We start from the raw sequence: 24,081 nt of genomic DNA, 5'->3' as shown, positions 1-24,081 counted from the left end.
CCATAGACACAAGTATTTATATCCAAATAATCTGTCACTTTATGATTTTTTTGTGCATATTTGTCGATGACATACTTTATCAATGTTATTAGAAATGATTAATGCACCACTGTTAAGCATAATCAATATTAAATAACTATTTAACAAGCTCATGCTGTAAATTGTCATGGTCTATCCATCCATCCATCCATTTTCTAGAGCCAGTCCTCACAGGGGTCCCAGGCTTGCTAGAGCCTATCTCAGCTGGCTTTGGGCAGAAGGCGGGGGACACCCTGAACTGGTTGCCAGCCAATCGCAGGGCACACAGACACGAACAACCATTCACACACCCAATCACACCTAAGGACAATTCAGTATGTCCAATTCACCAGCCATGCATGTTTTTGGAGTGTGGAGGAAGCCGGAGTGCCCGAAGAGAAGCCACGTGGGCTCAGAGGGGACCTTAAAGGTCCACACAGGAAGGCCAGAGCCGGAGGTGAACCGGGACCTTTGAACTGTGAGGCGGACATGATATTCACTGCACCATCGAGCCGCCCCTGTCATGGTCCAATAAAAGTGGGCTTTTTTTTTTCTATGTTGTTTTCAATTAAAAGTGTGCTCATGGGAGAAGTTTTCTCTTTTGGTATTTTCTTAGACTCTGCGCAAGATAGAATTGGGAATAGTGTTTGAATTGGTGCCGTTGTATACCACGCTGGGACGGAACCAGCTGAATCTAAGCAAACACCTCATTTGTATTAAAGATCAAGGCGTGCTAAGCGCAAGAGTGGTTATACATTGTGGAAATGAAATCCTCCCAAAAAAGTTCAACATTCACATGTCAGCATATGCAGCTGACTTGGCTTTGCTTGTTAGCTTCATCAATGACTTAGTATATGCTAAAGATGTTGTATACTCGCCTTAAACTAGAGGGACTATATAGTGACGTATACAAAATACAGTGCTCCCCTTTTTTTCGTGTACCTCCCCGCCCCCCCCTAGAATTTACATGCATGTGTATGTGGGTACCAGAATTTTTCAAGTGTGAAAAGCTTACCGCAGTACACGTTTTTAATTAAAACTTTAATTATTAAACGTTATAACTGTACTGCTTTCCTTTCCCATTTCTGTCCCTTGGCCATAGTCGAATGTTGACCTAGCGTGGAGCCCAAGGCTACCCGAAAATGATAACAGGGAAGCAGAGTTTACACTCAAAATTCCAATTTATTACAATAGCTCTCTGTGTAGCATCTTCCCAAGGCTCTCTTTCGTCTCAACTGTCCTCCTTCCATCGCACGTTCTCACTTGTAAGTGAGGTTTACTCTGGGACTTTGGCTGGTGGTTCAAAAACAACTTGGACAAGACTAACGAGACAATGGATCAATCAGCTCACCGGCACTCCTACAAATCTCGTGCACATGAACGGTATCCTCTCATTGGTTATTGTTGCGTCTGGAGCAAATTTCGGGTCTTGTAGGAGTGCCCGTGGTATGTGTGTTTGCAGTCAACGCGTCGGTTTGGCTGTAAACCTTCACAGGGTGTCACTCCCCAGTGTATTTTTTTTTTTTTAAATGAAACTGTGGGAGTGAAAGACAAAGTGCAGAGTGGCAAGGGAACTCTGTATGTCATGTTAATGGTTAGATGTTGGTTTTGATCATGTTTGTATCTTCTTTGATTGCGCCCACCTGTGCTCATCAATCTGTTCACTTGTCTTGCCGGGGTGTTCATCGTTGTCCCGATAGTTTGTTCTTTTCATCCGCCTTGTTTTTTTTTGTTTTTCCTGTTGGTTCATACCTGGTTTTGGTTTGTTACTTTGGATCTTGTTTTTTTTAAATATTTTTTTTCCCTTGTTTTTTTTTTCATCTTTGCTGGTAATAATGTGTTTCTGATGATGGATGGGAAAATGTTCACAAAAATGCAAACAGAGAATCAAAATGTGTGTGGATTAGTAAATACTTGGTTAAAGTGCTGCCTTGGAAAGAGATAGAGAGACAGGATAGGGATAAAAAAAAAGCAGAAAGAATGTTCCAGATGAGAACAAATGAAAGGTGGAGAAAAAGAGAGCGGAGTGATGCGGTGTGACGATGCGAAGATGGCATTAAGATTTTATGGGTGCGCTCAATGTTATTGTTCAACTGCTGAGAGACATTTTATATGATTGGCACATGAAAAGAGCTTGCGTCAGGAAATTTTTTTTTTCATATTTAAAAAGAAAATATTTCTACTTTTTAGTGTGTCGCAATGACGTAATGTAACTGCCAAAAGTTACATACAAAAATATGAAACGTTTCTACACAAGCTGTGAAAATTTGAGGTAATTCCAATGAAAACTGTCAAAATTACTGGCCTACGAAATGGGGTCAAACATTTTGGAACACCCTGTATATCAACGCATCTAGTTTTATTGATTCTGAATCAGTGTGGACCACCAAAAAATAAATAAAACAAGCAAAGCTAAAGCGGCATTTTATCTTATAATCCTGTTTTTGACTAAGCAAACTTTTGGAGGGGAAATTGCAAATTGTACGCATCCTTATAACAAACGGGTCAATATGTATTTTCTAAACTTCAGTATATCTGAAAAGTAACAAATATGCTTGTTGTCAAATTGAATATGTTACTGAATAGAAAGGGCACTCATGTTTGGCTTAAATGATTTGGTTTTGTTTTGTTTTGTTTCTGCAAACATTTACAATGGGGGTCCTTTGCTTTCTAAAATGGGGCTCTGACTCCAAAAGGTTTGAGAACCCCTGTGTTAGTTCATGTTTGTTTTCATATTTGGTTGTAACTGTTTTGGAAGCATATTCTTTGCTGAAATTATGTTTTAAATGATTTGACTTTGGACGCATATTCTCCTTGAATTATATGCCTGAATTTTTTTCCTTTGCCTTAGTGACATATTTGAAGAGAACAGAATCGGTCGTTGGATCTGTTATTGTCCCATCTAAAAAACAGACTTGACCGTCATTCTTTGATGACCAATGACTAGGCAGTGACTCCTCCGCTAAGATGGAAGACATTTGCTTATCACCTCATCTGTCCCCATGAAGGTTGTAATGTGGTTAGTGGCACCTGAGGGCCGGCACGATGACGAGCCAAGTAACTGGCGATGGGATTCTGTTATTTCCTTCTAATCAGCTCCTAATGAGGCCACGAGCTCTTCTCCCGCCACACCAGATAAGACTGTAATTGTTTAAGTGTTTTATCTGATGGCGCGAGGTAGTCGCATAAGCAATCGTTGAATCGCATCACGACCATAGAGGCGGCGCGCCAGATCTGTCTAGGTGTTGAAAGTGGCGGTTAAAAATGGAACATTTCCTCTGTCGCACCTTCCATCAACAAAATTGCATCGGCGTGTTCAGACAAGGTGACACCAACCATCAGGATGTCTTCACTCTGTCTCATTTTCAGCACTGTCATTTTATTGTGACATTCAGTCAAATCCTATTTAGTGACTTACTTTTACCAGTGTCCTACATTTTCTTCACTTTGTCCTCTGGCTGTCAGGGGCATTATTAAATATTATCAATCAGCAAATGTCTTCAACTCAGTGGACCACTCCATCCTATTGGGCCAGCACCTGACTTGACCTGCAGGCAAGGCAGCCTCCTGCTGTAAAAGTAATCGTACATTAAGGATGCCAAACTGTGCATGTGTGAAGCCAACGCTTGTTAGTCTTGAAAAAAATACTATGAATGTGGTAGCTCTTCAGTGGTGATTATGTTGTGAGTATAACGTTGATTGATCATTTTGCATATTTTGCAGAAATGTCAACATTTTTCTTTGCATACAAAGCTCAAATATCACAAGACTGAAGTTATGAAGGTGAGTGGGTGGTTAACATGAGCACCTCACAATGCAGAGGTCGTGGGTTCACGTCTGGATCTGGCCTTCCTATGCAGAATATGCATGTCCTCTCTGTGCCTGTATGGGGTTTTCTATGGGTTCTCCGGTTTCCTCCCAAGTTCCAAAAACATGCATGGCATATACAGTATATTGAACATTAAATTGCCCCTATGTTTATCTTTGTCTGCCCTGCAATTTCCTGGCAACCAGATTAGGGTGAACCCTGCCTCCTGCGCAAAGTCAGCTGGGATAGGCTCCAGCACACCCGCACCCCCTGTGAAGAAAAACAGTCAAAATAATGGCTGGATAGATTTTTTTTTCTCATGATTTGAGACCTGCGGCTTTTAGTCCAGTGTGCCTTAACAGCATTTTTATTTTCATGTATTTATTCTTTTGCTTGTCAAAAAGGAGACAATCCATCCGGTAAAGCAAATGTGTATATCTGTTCAAGTTGTCAATTTATGGAACAACTATATATATATACTAAATACAACTGAAAAGATTGAATAAGATCTTGTATAAAAGTTGGATGGAACTTTTTTTTAACTCTGCAGTATTCTGTTGGTGTTACGTTGAAAATATCCATCCATTCATTTTCTACAAATATATTGACGTTAAACATGCATGTATGTTCAGTCTGTCGAAGAAAGGTTGCAGTAATAAGCAGGCAATTAAAAAAAAAATAAGTAAAAAAAAAGTCCATACACATCTTTCTGCATAAATATCTGATGTTATGACCTGCGGCTTATAAAATAGTATATTTGATTTTTTTTGCTTGATTTTTCCTGCTTCGGCCTATATACCGGTGTGGCTTAAACCTGAAAAATATGGAAATATAACTTGTAAATATTTGGGAGAATACTGTGCAATGTGAGTATAAAAATGAGTGTAAAATATTTGAGTCAAAATATTAATTCACATGAAAACAAATAACAGAATAGAAAAAAAAACATTCCGAGTACAAGATGGGTTTGTGTGTACCCTGGTATATACAATATAAAAAAAACCTTTCTTTTGAATTGTATGTGTTATTTACTGTGATTGTTTGTTTTAATGACTAAGGACAAAAAGCTGACACAAAAAGCGTGCAATGAAATGTTTCGTGAGCTCGTTGGCACTGAGTGCAAAGGACACTTTAGGTCTGCTTGCATCCCGACCTAACGCTCCTATTTGGCCTTTTGTGGACCTTGGAAGCGGAGAGGAGATTGCTTTTGACAGAAGAGTGTCCCGCAGCACGAGAGCCCCGTTTCATTAGCACGCTTCACTACGCGCTCGTCGTCAGATGATTTCTTCCGTCGTCCGCTGCAACTTCAGCAGGAGCACACTCGCAGGGGAGATGACATGCTGGTATAGGGCAAAATGGACGCTCAGGTGTAAAAAAATGAGATAGTGAAGACACGCGTGGCATGGGGGCTTGGTGGTGCATTGGGGGTGCTGGATAAAGGATAGGTCGGGGAATTAAAAATACCAAGAGGGAAATAATGAGATCGCAAAATTGAAAAAAGGCTTCCAGAAAATTGAGGAAGCGTAAGAGATGAGAGCAAAAGGGATAAAAGATGAAGCATCCACAGCATATAAATGAGTCTGCCCCCCCCTGCATTCGGATTCAAAACCTGGAAGTAATGAGGACGACCGCACAACAGACGGCCTTCCATCTAGGATATTAAACCTCATTGTGTCCAAGCCGGCTTTTATTATCCAGGATAGAAATATGCAAGAATAGAGCAGAGTGTGTTTGTGTGTGTTCATAGCTAACCACCAAGCTGTCAGAGTTATCATGTGGTAACAAATGCTGATGACAAAAATGCAAATTCTGATGGGTTTAAGGGAGCCAAAAGACAAAAAGAAATAAAAAAATAGTACGTAAAAGTGGAAAAAAAATTGAGAAAAGCATATGAATATGACTATAAAGTGTGACATTAATCAAAAAGTAGACCAGTTTAAAGTCAAAAAGTCCAAACTTTAACATACTAATATTATTCAACTTCCAAATTATATTATGAGGAAAAAAATGGATGGATTTGGAATTTGAAAAGTGGTAATATCACAAGAATGAAGTTGTAATTTACAAGAAAAAATATTTGAGAAACTCAAAACCTGTTTACAGTTCTTTTTTAATATGTAGAAAATTCCTTGTGTTCATTCATAGTTTTGATGCCCTCTGTGAGAATTTACAATGTAAATAGTCATGAAAATGTGAAATGTAAAAAAAAAAATGTGTTGAACGTGAAAGGCGTGTACTAACTTTTGGTGTACCGTATAGGTGAAAAAAACACTAATATTTTAGTAGGAAAAATAAGGAAAAATACAAAATACAATGGACCAACACTCATGGCCAACAAAGAATGGAAAAATCGGCATATAATTGATACTCGCCAGTCTCGTTTAAGCTCTGTTACCTCCAGCATCAGTGTCCGAGTGAACCTCAAACGCAAGAGTGAACGTGGTGAGAGGAATACAGTGGAGACAAGAGAATGCATTGGGAACATGTTACAAAGAGTTCTATCGTGGTACACTGGAATTTCAAGTGGAAACTCTGCTTCCCTATTATCATTTTTGTAAGCTACAGACTCCACTCCAGGTCGATCTGAGGGCCATTACGCTGAGGGCAACTCCCTCCATGTTCCTCAACTACGGCCAAAGGACATAAACGGGAAGGGATAACTGTACAGTTACTCTTTAGGTTTTAATAATTAAAGATTTAAGTACAGATACTCTATAGGTTTTAATAATTACTGTATCGATTTGAGTACAGTTACTCTATAAGTTTTAATCATTAAAGATTTAAGTGACTATGTATAATTCAGTAATATTTGTCTCAAAAGTGTAAAATATGAATTAATTTCATTTTTTAAAAATTCTGGTGCCCACATACACATGCATGAAATTTTCTCTTTTCGCAGGGATTGTCGGACCCCATTAACCGTGAAAAATGAGAGAACAATGCATTACAAAAGTGATGTAATAACTGTAATGCATTACTTTTTGCTGTTGCACGGTAGTGTAAGGCATTACACACAAAACAATAGACATATTTTAATCAGTACAAATGACAGTAATGCGTATAATAATGCATTAAAATATATAGCCCCAAAAAACACTCCTAAACCCTTTAAATCTATTATATTAATTGAAGCAGTTGATAACATGAATGCAATTCATTTGGTTGCCTTGAGATGGCGCTAATGTATTGTTGGTATGAAGATAACTTTATTTAGGTTGTTTTATTTCTATGTTTTCATTTGACATGCCCAGTGATCTAGACATCATTTACAATTCCTAGGGAGCAATTTTATTCATTTGGGGATATTTTTGCGACTGTAAGTTTACTTAAGGATAGTTTAAGGTCATTCCACTGGATGTGTAATGAGTGTAATGAGCTACAGTTAAAATGATAAATCCATATTTCCAGGTATGTTGGTGAGAGCAATGTAAAAGTAATGCAATAGTGGTGTAATGCCTTATATTTCAAATACAGTAATATTATACTGCAACTAATTACTTTGGAATGATAGCAATAAGTAATAAATAATGCATTACAGTTTTGCAGTAACTTGCCCTACACCGATTATAAGAATAAACATTTTGCAGTCCTATTGTAACATTAAGTCTAGCAACATACATTTTTATTGTAACTTTGCTCCTATGTTTCTGTCATTTTCAACAAAATTCTTGTAACCGTACCCTATCGATACCGAATGTTTGAAAAAAAAAATACTTATCCATAATTTCCTCTCAGGCAAACCGTCAATCAAATGCACGGGTCATGATGCTAAGCTGAGCTGCATGCTTTTGCTCTTTATGTCCTGTGGATTTCCCTACAGGTTGGGGTGGGGGGTCGCTGTGTCTACGCATGCATAGGAGTACACACGCACACAACAGCAGCGTGTAGCAGGCAGCCCCCCGGAGGGCTGGGTGGTGATGTGTTATGTAAGGAGCACACAAGAGGAGAGAAGTGGCGGGCGGGGGCCCTCGCACACCGTTTATGCTCAGGCTTATCACCCTGGGGCCTCTACAATGATCTCAGCAGTGTGACTGATAAGAAACACGCTTCTCCGAGTGTGTGCGCGGGCACAAGCATGCGTGTGTGTGTGCGAGAGAGAGAGAGAGAGAGAGAGAGAGAGAGAGAGAGAGAGAGAGAGAGAGAGAGAAAGAGAGAGAGAGAGAGAACGAGAGAGAACGAGAGAGAACGAGAGAGAACGAGAGATGGAGAGGAAATTTGAGTGTGTTTGTGTTGCTGTCAGTGTGAGCCAGCTCGGAGCTTGTTTTCCCTCTGTGCACACTGTTTTCATCACGCTTACAAGATCAATATAAACTGGGATGGATGGGAAGCAAATACGAGCGGCACGCATAACGTGCCCAAGTACAAATAGAAACGCTGGAGAAAAAAAAAATTGGCATCAAGAGCGTCATGATTGGAGGATATGTATCGATCCTTTGTGCGTGTGTGTGTGTGTGTGTGTGAATGCTTGTGTATCTGTGTGTACGGCAATTTGTGGGGATTTGAGGGGGTTGTTCTATAAATACACTCGATACTGCAGGAGAATCTAGGTTGCTCACAAACACACACACGCACAGAATGACAACACACACCAAAATACAGCCTTGACAAAATGAGCGAAAGCGAAGAGAAGAAACGCTAAAGCAATACCGAGGAAGAGAAAATTTTTCATTCGGCTGACACGTTTCAACAAAGACTAACATGTCTGTCTTGCAGCCAAGAGGTCTCAAATGGGAATTTTGAAATTGCCTGTGTGACTTTTCACCACCTTCCTCGCGTATTGGAAAAAAACAAACAAAAAAAAAACATGCATTTTGTTTTATTTGAATTTTTTCCAAAATTGACCATCGGTGTGAATGATTTTTCATCTATCTGTGAGGAAGTACTCACAGTAGTGCAGCACATGAAGACGATGATGAAGGTGCCGATGATTCCGCCGATGCCAACCAGCCAGGTCATCCTCAGGAAGAGAATGACGCCGAAGATGTTCTGGATGCAGGGCAGGTAGACGCCCATCAGTGTGCCAAGCTGGGGTGCCTGCCGAAGGACAAAATCAAAATCAAGTCAGGTTTATTTGCATAGCCCTGAATCACAGCAATCTCGAAGGGCTTCACAGGTAAAAAAAACAAAAAAAAGTTATACAGAACATCATAAACACACAAAAGCATCCCCTGAGCAAAGCTCCCAGAAAGGGAAGGAAAATCTGGGGAAAATAAGAGACCTTTAGAAGGGCCCACAGGCGAGAGGAAGCATGGTATGGTGATGGTCATTTTCCTCTCTGTGTATCTTTTGGTGTATTAAACAACACAATGGATTGTTTCAGACACAACATTCTTTGTTTTGTTTGTTTTTTTTCCCGTTGACTTATGAAGAAATTCAGCAAACAAACGGCCGTTTGGAATGTAACCCATTTGTATGTGGAGGACCATCAACGTATAGAACATTAAAATTTTAACCCAGTAACATGAATTCTTGAATTTTTGAGCCTTTAATATTACATAAATTATATTATTACAACTATTTATTTTATTAAAATTCTATCAAATGAGATATTTTCCCCTCAAAATATGCAAAAATATTTCTTTAAAATTGTATTTTTATAAATTAATGATTCATACCGAACAACACATGATTTAGGAAATCCATATTTGTTTTTCAATAAAATTTGACTTTATCTTGTCCAGTCTTCTAATAATACTGTGACATTATTCTAGCAAAAATACAGCATTCTCTATGTATCTACAACATTTATGGTTTTATTATTAAGATGTAATTTATCCCCCTAAAATTACTACTAAATGCGAAATATGTTTGATGTCGTTTGTACTTTGTTCAAATATGACAAGTCTCACAATATTAGCTTCAAAAAGTGTCTTTTTTCACAATATACATTTTATTTGGCATATTCAGCCATTGTTTGAATAAGAATCAGAATTTTCTGGCAGTACAGTGGATGACTGCTTAACGTGTTCGCCTCACAGTACGGAGATGATGGGTCTGCTTCTAGCTACGCTAAGGTTATTAACACACTAAATTGTCCTTGGGTGATTGTGCATGTGCGTGGATGTTTGTCTCTGTGTACCCTGCAATTGGCTAGCAATCAAATAAGGTACCTCGCCTACTGCCCAAAGACATTTGGGATAGGCTCGAGCATGTTCCTGACACTATGATAAGCAGTCAAGATAATGGATGGATGGATGATGATTTTCTTGAAGAAAAAAAGTCTTGCCATTAATATTTGTAATAATTAACGTGTGTATTAAAGAATCATTTTGCCTCCTATTAAGCTATTGGAATAAAAGTACACAGTATGTCCCTTTTTCTGTCTGCTGGCAAACTGCAAATAGCCTTTTTTTCAATATCATTTTAGAGTGTATTGATGTTTATGCCACCTTCAAACCACCTCAAAGGACAACATTTGCAAAACTGCTGGCACTAAATCAATGTTGTCTGTCCTTCATTTTCATTTCAGTCCAAGCTGCTCACACTCACTGTAATGCTGTAATTAACCACTCAAAATTTTCCATTGACGAGTCCTTGTGGAATGGGGGTTAATATATTGGCACTTAACACACATCAGCAGTCAGGTGTTGGCCCGTGTCGCTCCACATAAAAAATGTGCCGCAGCTGCACAATGCAACTCAATAGAAAGTCGGGTTAGATTTTGGTTTGAAGTAAATGTGATCTTATGCTGACATATCAAAGAAGGTGCGTGTATTATTTTTAGGCATTTTATTCAAATTAAAGCAGATTTGGAATAAATAACAATTGCTGATACTGGCAGGCAAAGAGGGGCATCTATTGTTAGGCTTTAAGAAAAAGAAACTAAGTAGGCCTTTGACATTTAAGTATTTCAAGACAGAATGCAAAATACTGAGTGATCATTGCAGATGTATTTTTATGCAAAAGTTGAAGAAATAAAACGTTAAAGAAAGTTCACTCACAAGCAAAGACATTGGAGACAAAAATTTGTGCCACTCTTCTAAACGAGGGGTACACACATTCAACAATGTAGATATCCCATTGTCTCCCCCTCAGATTCGACTATAGGCGGGCTTTTATTTAATAGCTAGCCTCAGCGTGGAAAAAGATGCGGTTCGTCGAGAGGCCTAACACAGGCGACAAATGTAAAGTCTGAGAAAAGCATCCACAAACAGATTTAGTGAATGAGTACATGATTGAAATGGTTTGACTCTGTGGTGAAGTAGCCTCTAATAAATTGAACACTTGTGTATGCATTGAATCAGCGAGGCTGTTGGGAGGCTCACGCTTATCAAAAGTACTGCTTTTCTATTTTCTCTCAATTGGTGTTTCATTTCATTGCGGACAGCAGACTGCAGTCCTGTTCTCTCGCTCGCGCTCCCTCTCTCATCCTCTCTCTCACACACACACACACACACACACACACACACACACACACACACACACACGCAAAATAGGTTTGGTAGGCTGGCCAAGAGCCAGCGGCAGCAATGATTTCCCGTGAGAGTGAGCCACCGTGAGCACAGGCTGCTGCACAGCCACAGGTAGGCCAACAGGGCACTGCTGAGCGAGCTCCGAGGCAACAGCTGCCCATGGAGAGGGGTGAGGTGAGGTGGGAGTTGGGGGGGGGGGGGGGGGGGGGGCAAGTGTACGTGGGGGGTTGCGTTCGGGCTGGAGGATGGATGGCTCAGGTGTGTTAGATGCACACCCTTTGAAATTTGCCACGGCACTGAATTCCATCAGTCATCAGTCATGACGCTCTGTCTCTCGCCGTTACCCTATCATCAAACTGCACTTTCAATTAAATAAATATCATGATTGAAGAAGGAACCCAGGAGCAACCACAGACAGGTAAGTGTGGGAACTGACTCTTTATTTATATAAAAGGAAGTCGGAATGGCCGGCTTGCACCTGCAGGCAGAAGCGGCAGGAGGTAGGCAGACAGAATTGAACTGAGGCTGATTTTCTATTGGGGGAGGTAGGGGGGTGACTGGTGGGGGTGTGGACAGGCAGGTAGGACAGGTCTTCTTCCTGGAGCAGCTGGCGTTAGAGTGGTGGGCGACGAGTTGGATCGAGACACGAGCAGACAAGAATGCTGGGTAGTCAGGTGAGTGGTCAGGGACAGGCAGCGTCAAGGCAGGCCAGGGTAATTGCTGGAAAGCTTGAGATGGGAACACATCTTTTATGCAGTACAGGAAACTGATTGGTAATTGGGACTAATTGATTTGAATTTGGTCAAACTGATTTGTGAGAGAGAATGAGGTGGCCGGACAAACAGGTTGTGACAGATGGACATTCACAACACTTATTCTACAGCTGCGGTTAGCCTCATTTGGATCAAACACTATGGTTCGTTAAATTTCGAACCGATGGTTCTTTGGCAATGTCAATATCTGTCAACCTCTATCCTCCTGAGATGTGAACATTTGTTAGTGTTGACAAAGGTAATGAATATGTGTCCACGTCAGGGACTCGTCAGAATTCGTTCAACGTCACAAATGTTAACGTTGACGTTCTTAAGACACTATGAGTAGTTTGTTTTTCATGTTCAAAATTTCCTTGCGACACCAAAATCACTTAGACAGTTTCAGAACATTTAAAAGTGTTTCAGAATTTCTTGATAACATCATAAGAACAACTGTGACCTTGAACAAAACTTGACAAGCTCAGCAGAACCACGACCTTTTCTTGACCCCCATACATTCTGTGGTGAAAATGTAACTTGTGGCAAAGTCTACATAAACCGTAGCTTGAAATGAGGCTTTTGTGACCTTACAAAGTTGGAGTGTTTCACCTATTTGCAACTCTAGCATCTTCTTTTCCGCTGGGAAGCATTTTGTTCATTCATCCAGAAGAGCATTCGCTTTCACTCGTCCCAAAGTTTTCTGATATGTTTGGGGTCGAGTCTTTTAACATGTTCCTGATCAAACCCATTCGAGCATGCAACCTTGGTTTCAAAAAAAGGACATGGGCATGAAGTGTACAATTTAATGGGATTACCTTTTGAAGTAGTAACCAGGGGTGAACTCAAATGTTGAATGTAATATGTGATTTATTCATTGATTGGTGTTGGTTTTGAGCAGAAAAGATCTACAGAACAATAAAAATACATTTCTCTTCCGTCCAAGAATAGGCAATATTCCGAAACTGGAGAATAAACACACTGATTTTTAACAATTTTTGTGACATGTAACAAATGATAAATAAATAAATAAAATAATAATAATAATAGTGTATCCTAATTGGCTAATCATCTGTTTGAAGTTGCAATCTAGAATCCAAAATTGATTTCGACCGCACGTATTTGTGGTTGCAACTATGGAACATGTTTGAGATGTATGACCCTCAACCGTTTTGGGATTGGTTTAATGATGAAAATTCACTCTGAACACACTCAGCATCACAAGATTATTCTGAAAATGTAATGAGACATCAGAGAAGACAGAAGAATTTGGCCTGGTTATTGTTATGAGTGGGCCCTGCATACCCAAAACGGCCAAGCTGCTGCAGGCACAGCACAGTGAAAATTGCTGTTTTTCCCTTCATCTCTCATAAAAATAGATGTCTCATAATGATTTTTTGTTTTTTGTTTTTTTGCCACACCTTGCAGATCATGACCCCTGCGACTTTTTGCCTCTGGACCTCTACCCCACTGGAGAAACCAGCACTGTTGACAACCTTGGTCCAATAAACAGATTGTGGTGAACTCCCAATGTTTGGTTGCTGCAGGGTAAAGAGGTAAGGGAGGCCAAAAACGGGTGATGATTTACATCTGCGGGCGATGGATAGAGACATTCCAGAAGGTCATGATGGAATGAATGTCATCACCCGAATGACTTCTTATGGGACTATTCCTGCCCGCATTCTACCAGAGGCAACTACTTGGATCTCATGAATATAAGGAAGCATCACCTTTATGGCAGGTTCACGCTGGATCTCCAATTTAGACAAGGGAAGAGGATGCAATTAAATGACGAAAGAATTAAATGGAATAGCGCCGGGGAGGGCGACCGAGGGCGAGTTTGTAATGCCACCGCCACGCTTGGCTGGACAAACAGAAGTCGATAGAACAAATGTGTTCCTGCTCAGGTGTGCTGAATTATTAAAGAGATGGCGAGAGAGGCCAGAGGGCGATACAAAGCCGAACGTCATCCGTGGTGATTGTGGCTCACCACTACGTCGGTTGGAATATTTTACGTTTACGGACAATTTATTACCAACATTTATGAATTGCAAGCTAATCTGTTCCTGTGCCCTCAACTGGATGAAATCTATTGCCTTCACAAATCGAAAAATTCAGGTCAGCTGTAACCTCGCAAGCAGAAAGCATGTAACTGTGTTCATCTGTCAAAAAGATATTTTTGGAATGAGAGGGGAAAACAAACAATTTACGATATGCCTTGACAGTAAGGTTGTAATGAAAGTATGCAATGAAACCAGTCAAGAGAATAGGAGCAAGCTAGTAAAAGAACTTCCCGTTTGTCAAAATGACCACACAGTTTATAAAACCAATGGAAACATGATTTTGGTATGACTTGTTCGTTCAGTCTGGGTAGTCTAGCCACCCATACGGACCCAGATCTTTGATTAGACCAAATCCCAAACAGCAACAACTGCTCGACTCCGAGTGTGAACACATAATTTCTCTGCAACACAGCACAAAAAATTTGACAACTGCATAGGTGGGATGTTTTCTTCTGAGACATTCACTCTCACACAAACTTTGACTGATCCAGCATAATACATGATTTTGATTAATTAAATATACATTTTATTTATTTATTTTTTTAGAAAAAAAATTGAAAATTGTATTTAAAATCATTCATAATATGATGGAAACACACTTTTTTAAAGTCATTTTTAGTCCTTTAAATTTATTTGCATACTTTTACATACTTTCCATTCTGGTGTAGGAACCCTGCAAGATGTATAATACATTCAAAAAACTGAGTTCCAATGCACCAATTTAACTTTCTGGTAAACGGAGCAACCCCCATGCAGTTACTTTATAAAACAGCCCAACAACTTAATAAAATTATTCTTTCTATTACGAATAAGCAGTGGTGGAAGGCCTTGCTGGCCCTGATTGTCTAACATAACCTGACAAGTATATATATATATATATATATATATATATATATATATATATATATATATATATATATATATATATATATATATATATATATATATATATATATATATATATATATATATAAAGTTATATTATATCTAAAACTATTTTCCATATTCTGTTCTTTTCATGTCACATTATATCCATTTGGTTATGTTCCTTCAAGTGTTGTAGTTTTAGGTGAGAGTCTTGTGTGGCCAGAATGTATGAAAATCTGCCTGCCAGACCCTTTTGAGGGCATTCGCAAGCTACAGATGCAGGCTTCTGTGCTGTGTGCAAAGACGTTTGTGCAGTGTGCAAAGGCATATGAATGGGCCTATATAGTTAATAGACAGTAACAATAGTTAATGGACTCATATGATGGCCATCTAGAAGCCTCACGCTGAACGTGACATGATTGGATGCTCACTGCTGGGAGGTGGTGCTATGTTGATCAACCGCGTTTAACGTTGGAAGTCGTTAAATAAAGTTATTTCAAAAATGTAATTAAAAAAAACCCACCTTAACCACCTATATTTAAATCCTGAAAATATGTGGAGGAGCAATTTAGTTGGAAACCTATGGACAAGTGTCTTAAGATGTGAAATACTTGCGAGTTAAGAGCAATGCATTATTTTGCTGATGAGTAAGGTGAACGTGGAGGCCAAAGAAGAAGACTTGCAAAATGGGAAGCAGGGCATATGAACAATTTATGATTTAAAAGATTTAAAATCCATGTTGAAAGGCTTTGCTCACTGAATGTTTCATGATGACTGAAACACTCTCCATTTTTTTGTTGTTAGTTTTGGTGACATAAGAGTAACTAAAATGCAGAGTAACCCTTGTGGCTCATGAAGCGGTAACTACTTAATGCCTGGCAACAAGGTTTGTTACATGATAGGCTAAATGATAGATGGAGTCCAGTGGGGCTCTGTTCTATGATAGAGTTCTGCTCCTGCATTGGAACCCCAAATGAATTTGCAAGTGGGAACGTGTCATACTCACTAACCTGCACTAATGTGTGGTCAATGCATAGTAAATACTGTACTTTGTACTTGTAATCAAAAACACTTCTAGAAACAAATAAAATCTGTATGTAAGGTAGTAACTTAACCAGCCTTTAGGTCCTATATTCTTATGCAGCTCTGCAAACTAGTGAACTGTGTGTCGTTTGTAACCTTCAAATATCGTTCAAGTGGGCCAAACCAGGCTAAATTTAGCACCTCCTCAACATGTTTTTTTCAGCGAATAGCTGGGGATGGTTGCCACAGGGAAAAAAAAAGACGAATTTGTCAATAGCAAACTCTAAATCTGAGGTGAATGTCAGTACTTTTATACTTGTAAACTGAGGAACACGTTTCATGAAAAAAAAAAAATCAATGCTGATAATAATTCTATGGTTCAAGGCATCTGTGTATGAAAGAATAACTCCTTGTGCTTGATCATGGACAATAACTGTGCGGCGAAAATGTCAGTTTAGCAGGCAGCGGTGCTCGCACGCCACACATAATAGGAAGTGGCATTAATCAAGATCGCTGCTCGTGAAAAGCTGATGAGAATACTGATCTGGTACACTGGACTAATGAGCAGGAGGGGGTGACTGTGAGTGTGTGTGTGTGTGTGGGGGGGTGTTGTATGAGTGTGTGCATCCGCCTGTGTGCATTGGTGTGGAGATTAGACAACGACAATCAAACACAGTGAAGGGAAACGGCGTTAATGTTGAGGAACATGGAGGCTGTAAAAAGATGGGTCAGAGAGCTTATAGAATGAAGTCCGAGCGCTGGACTAGAAGATTACTTATACAATTGGATATTATGGAGGAATTAGAGTTTTAAGGGTGTTATACCTGAGCACTATGACAATGTGTGAGCAAATTTAGCTGCCGTAAAATAAGCACACAAGATATACAGTCTAAAAGTACATTCATTTAGAGATATGGTATATTTTGGACATAAAAGGAAGATACAGTGGTGCGCCAATACTTGCGAGGCATATGGCCTGGGTCATCACATAAATATTGGAATCGTTGAAAGTCATTCAAATTCATCAGAATTATGGCTAAACAATTATGGAAATTAATCTAAATGCAAAGATTTTTTTGAATATGTCTATTATAGATAATCAACTTTTAGATTTAATTCTTGACTACAAATCACATGTGTAACTGAATGAATACTTTGTAGTCTTGTAAGGATTCACCATGACTGCCACATGTGTGATATACACATATTACTGTGTGAATACTATAGTGTATATCAATCAGTAAGAAATCAAGCAAACTGCCATATTTTTTGGACTATAAGGCATGGCTTTTTCCTTGTGATTTTATAGTCCAGTGCGGCTCACAGGAATCTTTTTTTTTTTTTTTTTTTTTTTTGCTAGCCACCAAGGGACAATCCACCGGTTAAGAAAATGTGTGTATTCGTTCAAGGTGTCAGTTTATGGAGCAACTATGAAACAGAAGTGAAAAGATGTGAATCAATGGCTCAAAGAGTTTTAAAAATAAAGTATTAAAAATATTTTTAAAAAGTTGTAAAAATTAAATAAGATCTTATGTAAGTTTATGACTTGTAAATTTGATAGATGATTGTATATACTGTATATGTATGATTGTATATATAAATTACGTGAAATATGTTCACTAATGTGTATATGTTCACTAAAATCATCAGTTGAATGAAGGGAGACAGAAGACAATGCCATTGAACTACTAATTTTGAGTTTGAACTGATATTTGACTGTCGTATTCTGTCAGTGTTCTGTTGAAAATATTCACCTAAACAACCAGTTTGTATAATTATGTTGGTGCTAAACATGCAAGTATGTTCAGTCTGTTGAAGAAAGGATGTTGCTGTAAGCACAGAATTAACAAAATTTCTAAAAGAAAAAAGTCTTTAAAACCTCCTAACACCATTTTTTGTAAATACCTTATCCTTATCCTTGGAACTTAATACCCGCTGTTGTTTTCAAAGTCAAAATTAAAAGTCAAAGTCAATTTTATTTTCAATTTCTTCACATGTACTTAACATACAAAGGAATTGAAATTGTGTTTCTCACTATCCTCTGCGTTTTATATGTACAATAACAAAGTGCAGGTGCGCAAGACGAGACAATCCTAAAACTAGATTCTTAACAATAGTAATGTGCAGTATGTTAGGGCTACTTTGCCCAGTGTTGCTAAACTAAAAGCGAAAATCAGGTATGGCAAGAGTACCACAAGACAAGACATAAGTAGCAGGGTATGACAAGACAACATGACGGGACAAAGCAAGAACACTCTGATTGTGGTTGTCCCAGCTGTGTGCATTTGAGGTAGTTGTAGTTCTAAGCGTAATCGTTCTGAGTTTAAATGGTAGTGCAATAGAAATATAATTATAAATATATATGTCAGGATCAAGTCTGCGCAAATTTTGCAAGTGCACAAGCAAAGTGTGAGTTTAGGTGTGTGCGTGCGTGTGTGTGTGTGTGTGTGTGTGTGTGTGTGGGGGGGGGGGGGGGGGGGGGGGTCCAATGACCTAAACTTCGTCTGCCAGCTAGGTGTTTCTTCTGGCAGGGGCTGAGTGTTGGAGGGGGGAGGGGAGAGAGAGAGAGAGAGAGAGTTCAGCAGGTTCACGGGTGGGAAGTTCAGCAGTCTCAAGGCCTGGTGGATAAAGCTGTTCCTGAGACTGGTGGTGCGGGAGCGGAGGCTCCTTTACCTCTTTCCGGAGAGCAGGAGGCTGAACAGACTGTGTGCAGGGTGACTTGTAGCGGTGACAATTGTGAAGGCTTTGCGGCTGAGGTGGGTGGTGTAAAGGTCTTGCGGGGAGGGGAGTTGAGCACCAATAATCCTCTCAGCTGTCCTCACGATGCGTTGTAGAGCCTTCCTGTTATAGTCAGTGCAGCTCCCGCCCCACACGGTGATGCAGCTGGTGAGGATGCTTGCGATGGTTCCTCTGTAGAATGTGGTCATGGTGGGTGGCGCCGCACTTGCCTGCTTCAGTTTGTGCAGGAAGTAGAGACGCCGCTGTGCTTTCTTTGCCAGAAATGCAGTGTTGTTGATCCAGGAGAGGTCATCGCTGATGTGCAACCCCAGGAACTTGGGTGCTGGCTCACCCTCTCCACTGCAGCACTGTCGAAGGTCAGTGGGGGATGTTGGGTGTGGCCTCTCTGGAAGCTGACAACCATCTCTTTGGTCTCGCTGATGTTTAGCAGGAGGTTGTCTTTGCACCACCTGGTCAGAAGCTCCACTTCTTTCCTGTAGTGGGTCTCGTCGCCATTGGCGATGAGGCACACCAGTGTTGTGTCATCAGCAAACTTCACGTGGTGGTTGGAGCTGTGGGTTGCTGTGCAGTCATGTGTCAATAGGGTGAAGTGAAGGGGGCTGAGCACACAGCCCTGTGGGGCCCCCGTGCTCAGCGTGATCCTGCCTGAGATGTTGTTGCCAACACGCACCGGTTGAGGCCTCTGGCTGAGGAAATCCAGCAGCCAGTTGCAGAGTGCGGTACTGAGGCCCAGTTTGTCCAGTTTGCAGGTGAGTTGTTGTGGTATTATGGTGTTGAACACTGAGCTGAAGTCTATAACCAGCATTCTCACATATAAGTCTTTCTTGTCCAGTTGGATGATTACCGGGTAGAGGGCAGAGCAGATTGCAGATTGTGGATCGCTTTGCCCCTGTAAGCGAACTGGTACGGGTACAGGCTGGGGGGCAGGATGGATTTTATGTGTGACAGGACTAGATGTTCAAAGCACTTCGTGATGATGGGTGTCAGTGCCACCGAACGATAATCGTCGACGATAATTGTTTTCCTCTTTATCAGACATTGACAAGGCTTAAAAACTTTAAAATTCGAAAGTAAAAACTTTAAAATCTCAACATTTTTAAGAGGTTTTACCTAACCCGTTTTGGCGTTATCTTTCACCTTCTTCAGAGTGTCACCTATTGGGCCCGTGGAACTTAAACACACTCACACTAAATTAGGGGAACGCGAAACAGCTGGACAATACGAAAGGCAGCGGAAGGTAACCGGAAGGTAACCGGACAGGTGGACAAAATCAAACTAACGAGAATGCAGACAATATAGGCAGACGTGAGTGGAACAGAAACATGCACTGAGAAACACGAACAAAACCACCCAACACAAAAAAACAACAAACCCCAATCAAACATGATAAAATGGACATCTGTCAGTAACTCAAAACTATCGGTAATCCTCATGACACAAAGCATGCCATGATGTTGTAAACTTATGTATGAATTCAATTTGTCTGACATCATAGATGAAAGATTTCAGTGGCACTGTATGTATTAGTTTTTTACTTCTTGTAAATCCCTTTTTAGTTTTGTTCATGTGTGTATTTAATTTGTGTTGAAATTGCACACATAACTGGAAAGACTCTAGCTGCACCTAAAGACAGGACTGGTGTGTATTTTGGGGAGAAAATGCAATCACCAACGTAATTAGTTCACTGTAGTCCAAAAACGTACAAGTTTGTATGCTCCAAATCACAGGCCATTTTGTGCTTGAACTTGATCGACCTCTAGACAGCTCCCTCGTGTCACTCGACAAGCAATCTGCTAATCTTGCCTTTCACACAGCGACACAAAGCAAGGCCATCTCCCTCTCCCCACTTGGCTTGGCACCCCTCCTCGAGGGGATCTGATGATGAGGGAGATGGAGAGCGGAGAGCCGAGCGAGAAATAGAGAAGGAAGGTGATCGGCTGGGGAACGCGAGTGAGCGAGAGAGAGCAAAGGAGGGAGAGAGAAGCGATAAATCGCGACAGGCCGCCTTAATGAAAAGTCTCTCGTGGTGATGGAGAGATTGGCGGCGGAATGGGTCGATGATTGGCAGAGCCGCAAAAATGTAGCATACATGTTAATTAATGTGTTGCTGAGGTTGGGGTGACAGGCTGGATATTAGACTTGCACCTTGGTTTTATGGAGAAACCCAAAAATAGATCCCACAGCTACTACTGGCAGGATTGAAACTCAGCGTAGGCACATGTCATTTTTAAAACAGACAGAGACTGGGCAATATAGGAGATGAGGTGAAAATACAGCAGTTAAAAGGTGGATGTAAATGTTTACTTAATAACTGTAGGGACTACAGATGGATACTAGACTATGGGAACAATTGACATGTTTGAAAGGCAAATGATTAAAATATACTAAATCTACATATTAAACTAAAGATAGGGCCAGCAAGACCTTCTCTGCTGGCCTAATACAGTATAACCTGACATCATTATCATAACTATAATAAACTATATTAATTATAACAACTATAATGAAACTCAATTTCATTTAAAATGTATTATTCTCCATATTCTGTTCTTTTCGTGTCTTATTATTTCCATTTGGTTACGTTCCCGTCAGTGTTGCAGTTTCAAGTTGGAGTTTTTAGCCAATTAGAATTCAGCTAACTTGTGTCGCCTGGCTGTATGAAATCTTCCTGCACCTACCCAAGGGCTTGGCCATTTGCATCAACAGTTGCGGGCTTCCTCGCATGTGCAAATGGAGTTGTGAACGAGCCTATATAGTGTACTGTAGTTAATAGAAGGCTGCAATAGCCAATCGAGTCATAAGATCATCATCTAGAAGCCTCATGTTGAACGTCACATGAGTGGATGCTCACTACACTGAGGCAAAACTATGCTCAGCAACAAAGCTACCGAGTGTTAGCCTGGCTGGTCTGCGTTAAAGGCATAGCGTAGCTTTTGGCTAACCTATACCGGGCGGGGGAAGGTATTTTGTCCACCACTTCCAATCAATGAACTACGAGCGGCCATTTTTCTGGCTTGGCTACCAGGGGCGTGACCTCGTCTTTGCTGTTTTTCTTGTTGGGCGAACAGGGGCGTGAGCTGGACTTTGCCATTTTTCTGGCTGGGTGGCTGGGCTACCAGGGGCACTAACCCTGGCAAATAGTTCTGCTGGCAATGCCTTTTGTTTGCAAAGGATCGATTTGGTGTTTGGAGCCTCACTGGATTTGCAAATTTCAATTGTTTAACCAAGGCAGCAACACTTTTAAAAACCTATGTGGACACCCGAGTGGAAATGCAGTACTGTACATCTCAGTTCGAAGGTAAAGAGAGCTCCTCAATGTCCTTTGGTGCTTTTAAAACCTTTTGGGAACACTCGAGTGGATACACTGTACATCTCAGTGCGAAGAGAAAGAGAGCATGAAGAGGACAAGAAACATAGGGAGATATTAAAAAGACTGATCGGTTGTAACCACCGTTTGTTTTGGTGAGTGCAAGCCTTTTCTTTATTTATTGTTGCATTTTTAATTTTTGTGTTATTTTATTTTGTTCATATTCAGTTAATCAGAAGGGGTTTTTGTTTTTGTTGGGTTTGGATTCTAGTTTTGTTCATGTTGTCTTGCCGTTTGTGTTAGTGTCTTGTTTAGGTTGTGTCCACCAGTCATTTTCAACCTGCTCCCTTGTGTTAACCAATTAGCGCCTGGCTCTGATTGTCTCTTAGCCAGGTGTTCCTTGTTGCTTAATCAGTTTGAGTGTGTTTAGTTTCCTGTTTAGTTTCACTTCTCGTCAGGTCATTGTCATATTTTCCCACATGCCTGTCTTTTGTAGTTCTTAATTGCCCTGTTTTTTCCCGCGTCCTGATTCTATTTACCCTTTTGTTTGCCTTATTGCCTTACTGCACTTACTTTGTATCTGAGCTTCCCTGCATTTCCTGCATCTCTGAGAGATCGGTATTTGGCCCTCTATTATTTAGAAGCTACCACTTGGTGATCTTATATATAAATATAATATTAGTTTTAATTGCATGTTGTGCAGCCAATGTGGGCCAAAGGTGGGCCACCCCCACTAGGGTGCATCTATGTAGATGGATCGATCGAGCCTGATTTTGAGGAGGACCTGACCCAAAGGCGTCTCCCGGTATCATGGCACAATGTGTTATGTTAGCTCTCAGCAGCTATTGCAGCTTGTTGAGGTTTGTGAATCCCTTTGAGTCTCTGTGGTAATGAAGGGCTATACAAATAAATTTCACTTTGACTTAGCTGACTTCTGACAACAAAAGGGGAGTAAACCCTGAGCTGGTCGCCAGTCAATCATGAGACATAGAGAGTACAAACAAAGAACATGAACACTCACGATTTATCGTCTTCAATGGGCCTGCCATGCATGTTTTTGTAGAATCGCTTAAGAGTGTCAATGGAGTAAGACAAAGCTCCATTTTAAACCCTCTACATGGTATTTAAGTATTATCTAATTTATCTTATCATTTATCGTGTTTCCTTTAGGGTCGTGGTTGAGCCGGAGCCTACCCCAGCTGACAAGAAAACCTTGAAATACATATTGCAGTGGTTGCCTGTAAATTGTAGGACACATATAGACAAAGACAGTAAAGCTCATCAACGGCATCAGATAAACACAAAAGAGGACTCACTGATTTATCTACATCATCATGATTTACAGTAAAGGAAGTGGTTGGTGTACAAGACAGGGACTTCTAAAGGCATCATTGGGTTCAAGGTGAGGACGATGGTGCAGGAGTGAAAGTGTCATGGTGAGAAGTGACATGTGACCAAGACCGAAAACATCATGGGGGCGCTGATGAAGCACCTGAGCAAAGAGAATGGGTCAAAGGCGGAGGAAAAACTGTCAAGCTGTCACCATGGGAGAAAGCTGGAGACACGTCCAAACCTAATACTTCCTTCAATGATCCGAGGCTTTCGTTAGTTGCCTTGTTATCTCCCTTTGCCACGACAGCTAAAAATGCATCCGTCAAACAAAGACCCTGAGAAGTAAACTCCTTCCTGACAGAAATTGTGCTGGATAATGTGACGGAGACTCATTAGTGAGTGACATTTCAGATGCAACATGGTAACACAAACCGGGGATTAGAATGTCAACTCAAATTGACTGATGGCTTTCTAGCAAGTCGCAAGGTTTTTTTTTCCCCCCCTTATTCTTCGTGATTCCAAAGAGTGTATTTATGATATGGACAGGAAAAAAAAAAAAGATTAAATATCTCAAATAACAGCCAGCTATGCTTGTTCTTTGACTCCAAAGACATTTTTTACAATCTGGAAGTTTTTGTGTCGAAGTGTTTAGCATTTCTTCTGTGAAGATTGCTGATTTAATTTTTATTTATTAATTTCTCATCAAAATCAAAATAGTTTTCATATTTTCAGATTGTGAATCGAGTATCTTTTATGGTGATAC

The 24,081-nt window shown here is 40.3% G+C and overlaps 1 protein-coding gene and 1 long non-coding RNA gene across 5 annotated transcripts in view; one reads left to right on the top strand and one right to left on the bottom strand.

Annotated features, from left to right (window-relative positions):
- The window catches only part of slc12a5a (solute carrier family 12 member 5a), a 184,453-nt gene that overhangs the window by 34,340 nt on the left and 126,032 nt on the right, over positions 1-24,081 (bottom strand). For all 4 annotated transcript variants that reach the window (XM_088422436.1, XM_088422437.1, XM_088422433.1 and 1 more), the window contains exon 4: positions 8,714-8,860. In XM_088422436.1, the coding sequence (XP_088278562.1) occupies positions 8,714-8,860 (147 nt within the window). The remainder of the gene's footprint in view (positions 1-8,713; positions 8,861-24,081) is intronic.
- LOC148418581 (uncharacterized) lies at positions 11,474-23,898 on the top strand. The gene is made up of 3 exons (XR_015866515.1): positions 11,474-11,656; positions 13,416-13,543; positions 23,157-23,898. It is a non-coding gene; the product is annotated as an uncharacterized LOC148418581 (long non-coding RNA).

This window comes from Hippichthys cyanospilos, chromosome 9 (assembly GCF_059441005.1).
Source record: "Hippichthys cyanospilos isolate Australia breed blue-spotted pipefish chromosome 9, RoL_Hcya_1.0, whole genome shotgun sequence".
Taxonomy (NCBI): Eukaryota; Metazoa; Chordata; class Actinopteri; order Syngnathiformes; family Syngnathidae; genus Hippichthys; species Hippichthys cyanospilos.
The sequence above is the reverse complement of the archived record's forward strand: the minus strand, read 5'-3'. Positions and strand labels throughout refer to the sequence as shown.